We start from the raw sequence: 12,408 nt of genomic DNA, 5'->3' as shown, positions 1-12,408 counted from the left end.
TCGAGCAGCCGACTGGAAAGCCTGTCGAGTTGAACGGGCCCTGAAGAGGCTGGGGACCTGGGAGGTAGGTGGCTCCGTCAGCCGTGATATTTGGCGGAGAACGAGAGCGCAAGCACAGTCCGGTCCTAGATCGACAGGACAGTCCGCGACGGGGCAGTTCGCCGAGTTTGTGACCGCCATGGGCAAATTGTAGCCGTCGACGAGGGACACTGGGGTCGTCGTCGCGGTCAGTCTTCGAATATTCATCGAGAAGTGTTTGGGCTTGCCATCGTAGAAGTCACGGTTGTTAGAAGTCGGCGGCTCGGTCGGGGTCGGACGAGGAATAAGATGCAATCGATACGACGCGGTTGGTCCCTATGGGCACCGGGAGGCGAGTACAGACGGACGCGGGGGAGAACGAGGTGGTGGGGAAGGGCAAACGCGTGAGGCGAGTGCGGGACGAGGGGCGGCGGCTATCTACGGGATGACTAAGCGCTGGTACCGTACGACCGAGCTTGCTAAGTATGCGGGCAGATTCCAACAACGGTTCCCGTCTCCTTGCAGTGTCCATTCCGCGACAGATGCTGGTGGGACGCCCTGTGGATGAAAGGTGAGAAAATCGTCGACTGGACGGCACTCTGCGAGGCGCACCGTTCCAGTCGAGGGATCGCACAGCAATCCGCCATTGCACCACCCGTCCAAACAAGTGGGCCCGGTGGTGATGGAAAAATCACAATCGCGCCTGCCCTGTCCCCGGCCCCTGTGGGCCAACATACGTCAGTAGCTGGTCCAAACCAGCGCTTGCCCAGCGGCGAGCCCACCCAGATCCGTCCGGCCTTCCAGTTGTCGGGTACCGCGAAAGTGACGGAGTTCGATGGCGGCGCCTCCCACCTGCACACACAAGAACAACGACACTACTCAGTAGGCTTTGGAAGCCGAGTGCAAAGTGACAGGCCGCACCCGGTGGGGAAGTCTGGAACAGCGGTGCCTGCCGACAAGTCCGTGAACATCTAAAGAGGAGCAGAGATGAGCTACGTTCTCCGCTGCGCTGATCTGTGCTCACAGCAGGCCTGCATCAGTGAGTCAGCGTAAGAACGGGATTATCTGCGGTCTGCACGGACCATATCGTGAATGGGCACGAATTGAGGACTGTAAAAGTCCGCGCCTGAACAGTGGTGGCTGTACCGGCACTGAAGGCGAGAATGAGACAACTGGAGAACATCATGATGGTGAGGCGTTGTTTGTCGCGTGAGGGGGTCGTTGGTGGTCGTCAGAGATTCGGAAAGGTGCTCTCACGCGTTTTCCAAGGATAGACACGGCGTGGGTGGAGCGGAGGGCTGAAAGCCCCCGCCTTCAAAGTTTGCTCGCTGCGGGGCACGTTCCAACAGTGCTCCTCGTCTTGAAGCTGAGTGGCTCCGCTGCCGGCGCCAATGGGCCCGGCGCCACCACGCCCCATCGGAGGCGCCTAGATCGCAGGTCAGTGAGTCAGAGTTATCAGATAGGCCGACGCTGACGGACCCATGACGCATCTCGCCGGCTTGCCACGGCCCACGGCGCGGGCTCACACCCACTCTTCACTCTTCCTACCAACCATTTCCGAATTCCCTCCTGCGGCCGCGCGAGGCCTTTCTCACGTCGTCTTCTCCTCTGCACCTCTCCCTCGGTGTTAGGAGACCGCGACATGGATCCATTCGAGGCAAAACTCGTTGCGGCCGCAGTGGGCTCGACCGTCACTGCTCTCACCAGTCAGTCTTCTTGCATCTCCCCTTCGCTCGCATCTTTCTGACGAATCTTCTCAGTGACCCCTTTCGACGTCGTCAAGACTCGATTGCAAACCCAGCCCCCTCGACCCCGTCCGTCGGCTCCGCTGTTCCCCAACCCACCACAAAATCAATGTTGCCAACCATCAGGAGCACCGTGCATTCGCAACATGTCCACTCTCGCCAGGTCTGCCGTCGAAGGCGAGGTGGTCTGTGTGTGGGATCATGGGGTGTATAGGACAGAGCGCGTGAATGGTTTCTTTGACGCGGTCAAGCACGTCTGGAAAGTAGAAGGACTCGCGGGTCTATGGAAAGGAGCGGGAACTTCGCTGTGAGTTTTCTCTTCTCGTTGGCGCCTCCCCGCTCAACATCTCCAACGCCCTCTAGTCTCATTGGTGTTCCTGCGTCAACATGCTATATGCTCACGTATGATCATTTGCTCAATACTACTCTCCCTCCGCTCCTCCCACAAGCCGTCGTCCCACTTTCCGCCGGTATCGTTGCACGCACTGCCATGACTTCCCTCCTCTCTCCCCTCGAGCTCGTCCGAACAAATCTCCAGTCCACGCCAATCTCCCCCGACAACCCTCACACGCTACGCTCCGTCCTCACCTCCGTTCGAAATCTCGCCCGCGTCAATGGCTGGCACTACCTCTGGCGCGGCGTCGGTCCCACGCTCTGGCGCGACGTGCCATTCAGCGGCCTCTATTGGGCGGGCTATGAGCTGTGCAAGAGGCGATTGGGACGGATGGGCTACGAGGGCGCAGGGGTCGCGTTCGTCAGCGGCGCGGCCAGCGGCACCACCGCCGCGCTGCTGACCTCTCCATTCGACGTTCTCAAGACCAGGCGGCAGGCGCTTCTGATGGCGTCGTCGTCGACTCGGACGTCCAGTCTGGGACTCGCGGCCGAGATCCTCCGAACCGAAGGTCCCGCAGCGCTGTACGCCGGGATCGCGCCTCGAATTACGAAGATCGCTCCAGCTGCGGTATCATGATTGCCAGTTTGAGGTAGGTTTCGTTGTGGTATCTGAATGCACTAAGCTCATTATCGCTGTCAGGGTATGGGCGTTTCCTTTCCATGGGCAATAGACATAGAGACAACTGATGACGCACGGGGACGTTTATCTTTATATCCGCATCTAGTACAGGAAAATTACCGTCGTTGTAATACCAAGAGACATGTCATATCCAACGCGAGTGCAGGTGTGATCAGAAGTAAGTGTGCTAACCCAAGAAAGCAGCAGAGCGAACGAAGTACTAGATAATGCGGAAAGCAGCAGTAGACGCACACGCAGTCATCCTAGCCTGTTCAACTGTCTCTTCGCACCTGTGAGCTTGCCCCCACCCGGTCCACCTCATTAGTCAAGTCATCCAGCTCCTCGTTCTGCTCCCGGATCTCCTGGTTGATCGCCAGCCCGAGCATCCTCTGCCTAGACAGAATCGTCGACAGCTGCGCGAGGTGCGAGTCCTGCTGGTCCATCTGCGTCTGCTGCAGCTGCACGAGCCCGTGGTTGTCCAGCGGCCGCGTCTGCTCCGTCTCCTTCGGCGGCGCCGCCTGCCCAAACACCCTCGCCACCGGCCTGCTGAACCCTCCTGGCATCCCCCCGCCGGTGGGGGACGACCCCGAGCCGAGCAGCGCGTCCCTGTCCGCCTGCGCCGCCGGGTTGCGCTCCGCCGCGGACCCGATCCCCCTCCCCGTCATGCGCGCGACGGTGACGATGCGCGCGAGCCGTTCGCAGTCGTCGCGGAGGCGCGCGGCCATGTCCGTGCGGCGCTGGAGCTCGCCCTGCGCCATGCCCGACGCCGCGGCGAGCACAGGGAGCGCGGCCTCGAGCGCGCCGACGCGCTGGAGCGCGCCCGCGAGGCGCTTCTTCGCCTGCACGTTCGCGCCGTGCGCGCCGTTGACGTCGCCCGCGTCCGCGAGCGCGTCGCGCCGGTTGATGTCCGCGCGGACGTCGCGCACGCGCGTCTGCGCGTCCTGGTGCGCCTCGAGCCACGCCGCGGCGCTCATGCCCGCGCCGTCGCCCGCGTCCGCGGCCGCGCCGCCGGCGTAGTCGGGCTTGCTGGAGGGCACGCCGAGGAAGTCGCGGAAGGCGAAGGCGGCGCGCCAGACGTCGTCGCGCGCGGCGAGGATCGCGCGGAGGTACTGCTCGAGCCCGGCGCGGCGCGCCTCGAGCAGCGCCGGGTCCGTGCTCGAGCGCAGGAAGGAGAAGGCGTGCTTCGGCGGGAGCGGGGCGGGCGGGGGCGCGCCGCAGGCCTTGGTGAGCTCGAGGTGCAGGTCGGCGAACTCGGAGTACCGCCGCCACATCTGCCAGGAGCGCACCGAGGCTTGGATCTCGATCCGGAAGACGACGTGCGGCTTGGGCTCGGGGCGGTCTTGCCAGCCGCGGATGTGGATCGCTTGGATAGCCGTCATGTGAAGGCGAGCGGAGGTCGGGAAAGAGATGGGGGTGGCAGATTAGATGGGCCGAGCGAGGAGGAGGAGACGCAGGAAGTGTAACAAGAGGAAGAGCGAGGATGGTGGTGGTAGGAGGGAGAAGAGCACAGCGCGAGAGCCGTATGTGCGCGGCGGAGGCACGCAGTCCGCACGCTTACGCACCGTCGGCGTCTAACCTGTAGATGCAACACGCTCCAGAATCCGGATGGAGTCAGAGAAACAACGGTCGTATCTCGTCCTGAGCAGAATCGCCATGCTGTTTACAGACCATACCAACGTGCTTCGATATCAATGCATACAGACAAGGGGGCTCAATAAGGCTACATCTAGGGTTTCTGCAAGCTACTACGACCGTCCTCGACAAGAATCCTCGATCGGAGATCAACGTAAAGTCAGCGACTGACTGCCGGGATCGGACTATGAAAGCTGTTCCGGTGGGGGAACTTCTGGTGGTGGTGCTTCTGGGGCAGGAGTTGGCGGAAGGGGTATCTCCACCGGGACAGGGATGTGGTGGTGCTCTTCGCCAATGTGCACGTCGCCGACGAGATAGCGAAGGACGTCGCTCAAGGTGATGATCCCCAGAAGGCGGCCCTTCCTCCCGCCCCGCCGCTCTTCGTCCTGAGAACGACGGTCAGTACGCACGGCGCCAACGTCAAAACAGAGCGGCACTGACGTCACCCTCGACGACGACCAGCCGATGCACCCGACGTTTCTTGATAAGCTGCATCAGCGTGGCCAAAGAGTCTGACGCAGTGCAAATCACAACTCCCGGGAAGTCGGGTGTCCGCTGGTTTAGTGCTTCGGAGATGGTGAGGTCCAGGGACTGGTATGCTCCTAGTCGTACCAACGTCTGCACGTCCCTCAGCTCGGAAAGCGCGAGTATATCCGGGCAGTACTCACAATCACGTCCACGGTCTCATACATGTTCACTACGATGCCATCCTCGTCGATGATCGGCACTGCGGAGATGCCGCGTGCTGAGAACATGTGTACGACGTCGAAGACGGTGGTAGACATGGTGGCCGTAGCTATTGGATCGTATGGGTTGTGACCTTCAGGCGTGTTTTCAGGATGCGGAAAGGGGACGAAGGTGCCAATGCCTAATCTGCGGAGTGGTAAGTGCAGCTGTTGGATCTCCTTCCCGCACTGAGGAAGGCGAACGGGACAGGGTTTGAGACTCATAGTCTAACGCGCGATCCAAAACCGGGACACTTGAACTGACGTTTATGGAGATGAACTTGAGGAGACGGTACTGTGTGAGGATGGATATGATCACCTCATGGCCGGTCTCGGTGTCGCAGTCGAGTAGGGGGACCCGACGAGCATGGGTCTGGATGAGCAATTTGGCGGCCTCGTACAGCGTCGCAGAAGGGTGTTCGCGGAGAAGAGGAGGCTGGTCAACACCGAGCTGCTTCTCGATGTCTTCGGCGATGTGAGGCTGATAGCATGGGAAACTCGGCGGGGGAAGCACGCACCTCGCAGTGACTCTAGCCGAAAGGTCTCTACGTCGGAGGCGGCGGCGTCGTACGACCAGCACTGGTAGTAGTATTGAATGAGATGGATGATGTCGGACACGGTGAACATGCCGGCGAAGCAGGATCGCTCGCTGTTCCATAATGGCGCGGAGACCACGCCTGAGAGACGCGGGCATCAGGCGAGGAAACGCGTTGGGAATGGGGGAAGAGGATACCATTAATGAGGAGACATTGGAGGGCCTTCTTGACCTCCAATTTGGAATCGAGGACAATCAACCTAAAGCTGACGGGAAAAGTGTCGTAGCAGGTTCTGCCCTTGAGGTAGGTCCTGATAGCAGCAAGGGCGGCATCGTGGCTCTCCTGGGTGATGGGCGGGAGATGGGAGCCTGCGCGGGGGCGGCGCGTGGAGCCTTTGCGGCGGACGCGAGGGGACGAGTTCGGGGTGAGGTTGCTCATGAGGACGGCGGCGCCGTGGACGGAGGCAGAGAGCTCGAGGAGTGCATCGCTGCCCTGCGCCTGCCCGCTTAGTCAGCCTGCCCGGAGCTCGCCGGCGGGCTGCCGGCGGGGCTCCGGGGCCCAGCGGTGGCTGGCAGTGGGCAACGGCCTGCGGGCGGTGCTTTCGCCGCCGTCCTCCGTCATCGCCGCTCGTGTGCGTTCCCACTGTTGGTTGTCTTCCTCTGCCTCTTGCCCTGCCCCTTCTTTGCCTCGTGTCTCTTTCCCCTTCTCCTTCACTCCAGGGCCATGAGCCAGTCCGAGGGGCCCTTCGTCCCTCCCCGCTATGCCACCTGGGATGAGGTAGCACAGGCCCTGTCAGCCGGCGTCGCCGCCGTCCAGGACAACCTCCAAGTCGGCCCTCTCGACCTCTCCGAGCAGACCCTCGTTCAGCCCACGCCAAATCGCGATCCTTTCTACATCATTCTCCCCATGCTCATCGTGCTTTCTACCTTCCTCTTCCTCCTTCTGCTCTTCCTGGTATGCGTCATCCTCCTCCGCCGACGGCGAGGCATCATGCTCCGCGACTCCGATGGTCCAGTGGACATGAGCCGGGAGGATCTCATCGAGGGCGAAGGCGGATTCGAGGGAGTCGAGTCCCGCTGGCTGGAGACTGTCTCAGAGTTAGAGCGTCGAACCTATCAGCGTGCAAAAGGTGAATTCCCCATCGTTCTATCCTCTTGCTCCCCCGCTGACCCCATTCCCCCAGAGTACCAACTGCAGTACCCTCCCAACTCCCTTCCCACCGACATCACGCTATCCCAATTCCTTTCGATTCAAGAGAAGGGTGTATCAGCATGGTGCTTTGAACCGGACTTCGAGGCGCTATCCTCCCTCTTGGTGCATGCTCGCACCGAGCTCACGTTTCTTCCCGACCCTGCCTCTGCCTCTTCCGTCCAGTCCAATCTGCCTCTACCCAAACTCAACGAGGTCTACTATTGGGAGACGAAGATGTTTGACCTTCCTGAGACGACAAACGTTGCTATTGGCTTGGCCACGAAACCCTACCCGTCTTTCCGCCTTCCTGGTCTTTGTCGACACTCCGTTGCGTATCACTCTAACGGTGACAAGTCCCACAACTACCCGTTCACCGCTACCGCCTGCGGAGTGTCGCTCAAGGAAGGCGATGTCCTCGGTGTTGGATATCGGCCCCGCTCAGGCACGGTGTTCTTCACCAAGAACGGGAGGAAAATGGAGGATGCGTTCACGGGTCTCACCAATTGGAACCTCTTCCCTACCATTGGTGCAGATGGCCCGTGCAGCATCCACGTCAATCTCGGCCAGTCCGGTTTCGTCTTTATCGAGGCCAACGTCAAACGCTGGGGTCTGGCGCCCAGCGTCGGAACTCTTGCCCCGCCGCCAGCGTACGGGAGCGAAGTGGGCAGTATTCTTCTCGCCGCTGGGGGCGAGATGACGCCAATTCATAGTGGTGCCGGTACCCCCACGAGTCCAGCAGGCGGTTCCACGCGGTCCCGTCGTTCCCACCGCTCACGCAGACCACGGTCGGGCCTCTCTATATCCGCGCCCGTCGAGTCCTCCCCCCTCCGCAATAGCCCTCTCACCTCCCCATCTCCCCCGGCTACGCCCCCGCCCCCAATCACCCCCATCGAGGAGGAGCCCGCCTTCCAGGACGGGGCAGGATCATCCACATCTCGGAGGTACATCTCGCCCACCGACACGCCATTCCACGCCCCTCCTAACTCTAATATCCCCTCCTCTCCGACGGAAAGAGAGGAATACCTCCCTGTGGATGACGAGGTGTCAGGTGCTGGCTCTTCCCCGTCGCACTCCCGCAATACCTCGGGTGCAGGTGCGAACCAGTTCAATATCCCCCGACCTCAGCCTATCAACATCACTCATACCCGTACCGGGTCACGCTCGTCGGTATCAGGCGTGGACCTTGCGATCCAGGTTCATCCACCTCCAGAGTCGCCAATCACCAGCGACCTCCCCACACCCGGACCCCGTGACATCCACCTGCAGGCGTTAGCCCCCCCAAGTTCTTCTGCTGCCGGGCCGCCTGCTCATAATTCTGTTAGCTCGGCCTCGCAGCTGGAAGTCCTGAACGCGGAGCCCCCCGCGTACTCTCCTCTGGATGCCTTTGCGTACCCCGACGGTGCCCAGGTGGATCTCCCCGCCGAGGTCATCGCCGCGGCGCTGGAGAGAGGTGCTCTGCCGCCGCATGTCATCGGGACTGGGAACTCCCGTTCTGATAGGCACAGGAGTCGTCGTGACCGGCGGACGTGAAGAGGCGGTAGCGGTAGCTTGAAAGAGGTGTAATCCAAGGACTTTAGAGTAATCCTATCCGGGTTCGTCGCTGCTTGATCCAGGTTTGTATTTGTATGAGGGCTCGCTCGTTGAGCCGTGGACGTTGCCGTTAGTTGTCGAGGTTTCGAGTCGCATCTAATACGCACACCCTGCACTGTACCCGTCATTCACCCACCCATCCCACTAGCATCCCCATCACCACCCCACACTTGCACTCCCATAGGCCCCTCCCACGTTCGCTCACCTCCCTGAGGCCAACATTTTGTCTGTTGTGTTATTGCTACCTATCGCGCCTGTTTTCCTTCGCTTCGCCTCGTTCTATGTAGATCTCGTCTCGATGCATAAATCTAGCCGGAACCTAATCGCACGCGCTCTGCACCGCGCGTTCTAGTAGTCATTCTTGTTCCTTAGCAGATACACCTCCGCTTGCACACATCCCTCTCGACCCCGAGCAGGTTGAAGCCATTCTGAGGGACGCGCCGGTGCGCAACAACATAACGTGCATTGGCAGTATCGTGGACTAATGTGGAACATCCGATTACTGCAGCGCAGCGGGTGGACGAGCCGCACGGCACAGCGCACAGCGCAGAGAACCAGCCGACAACTAGGAACCAGCCCCCAAACGACGAAGACGACGCGACGACAGCGACGACACAGCAGACAAGTACACCGACAGCGTCACGCAAAGCGCACCGCTCGAGGCCGCGTCGGTAGGTCCTGGCAGTCCAACCCGAGCCCGAATGCCACCGATCCCTCCTTTTCCGCCTCCTCCTCCGCCTTGGACTCGACGCTCGAGCCCGCGTCGCTCGCGATGGACGCCTCCCCGCGGCGCGGCGCGCCTTCTCGTCCTCCCCCGCGCTCCACCGCGTCGGGCGCGCTCCTCGCGGTGCCTTGAAGTCGCTGCTGTGTCTGCTGCATCGGCGTCGGTGTCACCTGCGCATGCGCCGCGCTGGCAGGGCCCAGCCGCGCGCGCTCGCGCTCGCGCACCTCGCGGTCCGCGCGCCACTCCTCCACGGCCACTGCGGGCGACGTGAACCCCAGCGGGTCCGCGCCGGTCCCGCGGCGTCCTGCCGGCGCTCGCGCGCCCGCGCCCTCTTCCGTCGTGCGGCGCGGAGGCGGCGGGGCCACGCGCCGAACGCGAGCCAGAGCGCGAGGGCGAGGAGCGCGAGCACGCCGAGCACGACGAGCCCGATCGCGTTGCGGGCGCCGAAGCGCTGGATGTCGGCGGCGAGCGCGGTGTCGCGGCGCAGGTTCGGGAGGTCTGATGTGGAGAGGGCGGCTGGGTCGTGGGCGGAGGAGGAGGCGGCGGAGGGGCCGGCTGGAGGGGGTGCGGAACTGGTTGGGGGGTCGTGCGGGAGGGCGGCGACGGCGAGCGGGGGTGCGATGAACATTTTGGACGACGGGAAGTGCGGGCGCGGCGAGAGGGGGGAGGATGGCGAGGAGAGGACGGCGTTGGGGAGCACGACGGCGAGGCGAAGAACGGCGATGGCGAGAGCGAAGAGAGGGCGGACGGGTGGGTCGACGCCGTCGACGGATGGACTGGCTAATTCACTTGAGACCGCGAACAGCAAGCGGACAGGGCGGGCGACGGTCGCGGGGCGGCGAGCAGTGTCCGACGAGCACAAGGCGATCGGGCTGGCAGTGCGTGTGGCTGGCAGGTTCGAGTTCCAGTCGGGCGTCGTGCATGCATCATGCATCCTCGATCGGGACTCGAGAATGGAGCGGCCGTGCTTTCACCGCGGGTGATGGAAAAAATGTGAGCGAACGCGCGGTAGATCGTGAACTGAAATCTCTTTCATACAAGCCAGGATTGATTGCTACAAGTCGCAGTGCTACAGGTGCATGGTACGCTGCTATGCGGTCTGCGCCACATAGCTATCTGCGCCCTCGCTGCCTCTCTCCACAATCTTACACGGGATAACCTGTGCACGCAGATACGCTCCACCTTCACACACACATTTGGGCTGCCAGAGTAGTCGGAATCACGGCTCCAGTCGCTTGGGGTCACGGGGGAAGAGCGAGGCGCGGCGGATGTTGTTGAGCTTCAAGAAGAGCATCAACACCCGTTCCAGACCGATGCCACCTCCGCCGTGTGGAGGCAGCCAGCTTGAAGGCGTCGAGGTAGTGGCTCATCGACTCGGGTTGCACACCCTTGCTGAGCATCTTCTCAGCCAGCAGGGCGCGTCGTGGATACGTTGAGCGCCGGAAAGGATCTCTTCGCCGCGCATGAAGAAGTCGTAGGAGTTTGAGAGCGTCTGATAGAAAGAGACGAACACGGAGCCAAGTCAGTGCGGGACGAGCGTGGGGTTAGTAGAGTGTGGCCTTACCGGGTCGTCGGGGTCGGGCATCGTATAGAAGGGTCGGAGGTCCATAGGGAATTTGTCGATGATGAAGTAGTCAGTGTCATACTTTGCACGGACGATGCGACCGAGACGCTTCTCGTTGTGGTGCTGGGAAAGCCCCGGTGAGTACAAAATCTTCCCTAGACAATGAAACGTACTCGATGTCGTCAGGTCTTCTCGAGGAACCCATCTCGACCAAGAGGTTAACAGCCTCCCTGAAGGATAGCTTGAGGTTCCTTCAGGACCCTCTCTCCACTTGAACTCGTCCGCCGGGAACTGTTCCGCACGGTCTCGATCTCGTTTGCATACTTCTGCTTCAAGCTGCGGAACATGTGGAGGAAGAGCCCGTCGAGCAGCTCCATCACCTCGTGGTAGTGCTCCTCGAAAGCCATCTCCAGATCCAGACCGATGAACTCGGTCATGTGTCGGTGAGTGTTTGCGTTCTCGGCGCGGAAGACGGGGCCGATCTCGTATACGCGCTCAAATCGGCAGCATGGCCATCTGCTTTGCGAGCTGGGGCGACTGCGCGAGGTAGGCCTTGCCCTTGAAGTAGCTGACCTCGAACACGGAGGCACCAGATTCTGTGGCAGCACCTTGCAGTTTCGGACTGTGGATCTCAATAAAACCCAGGCCATCCAGGTATTCGCGGAAGAGGTGGGTGATCCCGTGCTGGAGCTTGAAAACAGCTTGGTTGGTTTGTGTCTGTACAGTGATTTTAGACAGTGTGATAGATGGTCAATGTAGTGTATCATACCCTCAGGTCGACGACACGGTTGTTCAGACGGGTGTCAAGGAGGACGCGCTTGATCTGAACGTCCTCTGCCTCCGTTTCTGGGGGCTCGGGACGGTTGGCGTCGTCAACAGTAAAGGGCAGGACAGTCTCGAGGCCAGAAACGAGATGGATCTGACAGCCCGGCCATGTGAGCATGACTGAACGCATCTCACGAACGATCAAGCTCACCTGCGAGATATGCAGTTCCGCGTCCTGAACCGTGGCGCTCTTGATCGCCTCCGGCGCCTTCTTCACGGTGCCCTCCACAAGCACAATGCTCTCGATCGACAGACCCGCGGCCCACTTCGCCATCTGCTTGCTGACCTTCTCCGGCGCGACGGATAGCAGCGCCTGAACGGAGTCGGTACGCTGGCGCAGATTGAGGAAGACCATCTTGCTGCCCTGCGCACGCGAGGTCTGGACGCGCGCGCGAAGGAGGACGGACTGGCCGTCCATGGACGCGTTCAGGTCCGCGATGCGCGCGTGGGCGCGCTTGGGGCGCGACTGCGACTGGTTCAGGGGGAGCTTGCCGTAGAACTCGGTCGCATAGTCCTGGTGCGCGTGCGCTCTGGGTGAGGACGGCGGGAACGGGGGGACGAGCGGGGGCATGGACGCACGACGTCGGCGGCGGCCTTCTGCGCATCGGCCTCTGCCTGCTTGGCCGCCTTCTCTGCCGCCTTGCGGGCCTTCTCCTCCTCCTTTGCGCGCTTCTTGAGTTCGTTCTTGGATGGGCCCTTGGGGCCGTCCGTTCCCTCGGCGGGGCTGCGCACAGCAAAGTAAGCGTGCTGCACGGTGATGCGGATCAACGCGGGTCAGACGGCTCACGGGGCGGGGGCGGGGTCCTGGTTGGGTTGCTCTGCGTCGGCCATAGTGAAGGTTGGGAG

The 12,408-nt window shown here is 61.7% G+C and overlaps 5 protein-coding genes across 5 annotated transcripts; 2 read left to right on the top strand and 3 right to left on the bottom strand.

The window, feature by feature from the left end:
- Positions 1-1,660: 1,660 nt before the first annotated feature.
- BXZ73DRAFT_39502 (mitochondrial carrier) lies at positions 1,661-2,733 on the top strand (the record flags this gene model as incomplete). The annotated part of the gene is made up of 3 exons (XM_048018390.1): positions 1,661-1,724; positions 1,779-2,070; positions 2,127-2,733. The coding sequence occupies 3 exons, from the start codon at positions 1,661-1,663 to the stop codon at positions 2,731-2,733; spliced, it is 963 nt and encodes a 320-aa protein (XP_047882793.1).
- A 314-nt stretch (positions 2,734-3,047) lies between these two features.
- On the bottom strand, positions 3,048-4,154 carry BXZ73DRAFT_39197 (syntaxin; the record flags this gene model as incomplete). The annotated part of the gene is made up of 1 exon (XM_048018331.1): positions 3,048-4,154. One exon carries the CDS (start codon positions 4,152-4,154, stop codon positions 3,048-3,050), a length of 1,107 nt encoding a protein of 368 aa, XP_047882792.1.
- A 438-nt stretch (positions 4,155-4,592) lies between these two features.
- BXZ73DRAFT_39960 (uncharacterized protein) lies at positions 4,593-6,106 on the bottom strand (the record flags this gene model as incomplete). The annotated part of the gene is made up of 6 exons (XM_048018478.1): positions 4,593-4,793; positions 4,849-5,025; positions 5,076-5,321; positions 5,398-5,597; positions 5,651-5,809; positions 5,866-6,106. The coding sequence occupies 6 exons, from the start codon at positions 6,104-6,106 to the stop codon at positions 4,593-4,595; spliced, it is 1,224 nt and encodes a 407-aa protein (XP_047882791.1).
- A 468-nt stretch (positions 6,107-6,574) lies between these two features.
- Positions 6,575-8,389, top strand: BXZ73DRAFT_40004 (SPRY-domain-containing protein; the record flags this gene model as incomplete). The annotated part of the gene is made up of 2 exons (XM_048018493.1): positions 6,575-6,797; positions 6,852-8,389. 2 exons carry the CDS (start codon positions 6,575-6,577, stop codon positions 8,387-8,389), a joined length of 1,761 nt encoding a protein of 586 aa, XP_047882790.1.
- A 2,003-nt stretch (positions 8,390-10,392) lies between these two features.
- BXZ73DRAFT_73947 (aspartate-tRNA ligase) lies at positions 10,393-12,393 on the bottom strand (the record flags this gene model as incomplete). The annotated part of the gene is made up of 9 exons (XM_048021960.1): positions 10,393-10,452; positions 10,561-10,665; positions 10,738-10,860; positions 11,040-11,219; positions 11,311-11,454; positions 11,507-11,656; positions 11,714-12,076; positions 12,142-12,286; positions 12,350-12,393. 9 exons carry the CDS (start codon positions 12,391-12,393, stop codon positions 10,393-10,395), a joined length of 1,314 nt encoding a protein of 437 aa, XP_047882789.1.
- Between the last annotated feature and the right edge of the window lie 15 nt (positions 12,394-12,408).

This window comes from Epithele typhae (genome assembly GCF_022376455.1).
Source record: "Epithele typhae strain CBS 203.58 chromosome Unknown BXZ73scaffold_3, whole genome shotgun sequence".
NCBI lineage: Eukaryota > Fungi > Basidiomycota > Agaricomycetes > Polyporales > Epitheliaceae > Epithele > Epithele typhae.
This window is presented reverse-complemented; position numbering and strand designations above follow the sequence as displayed.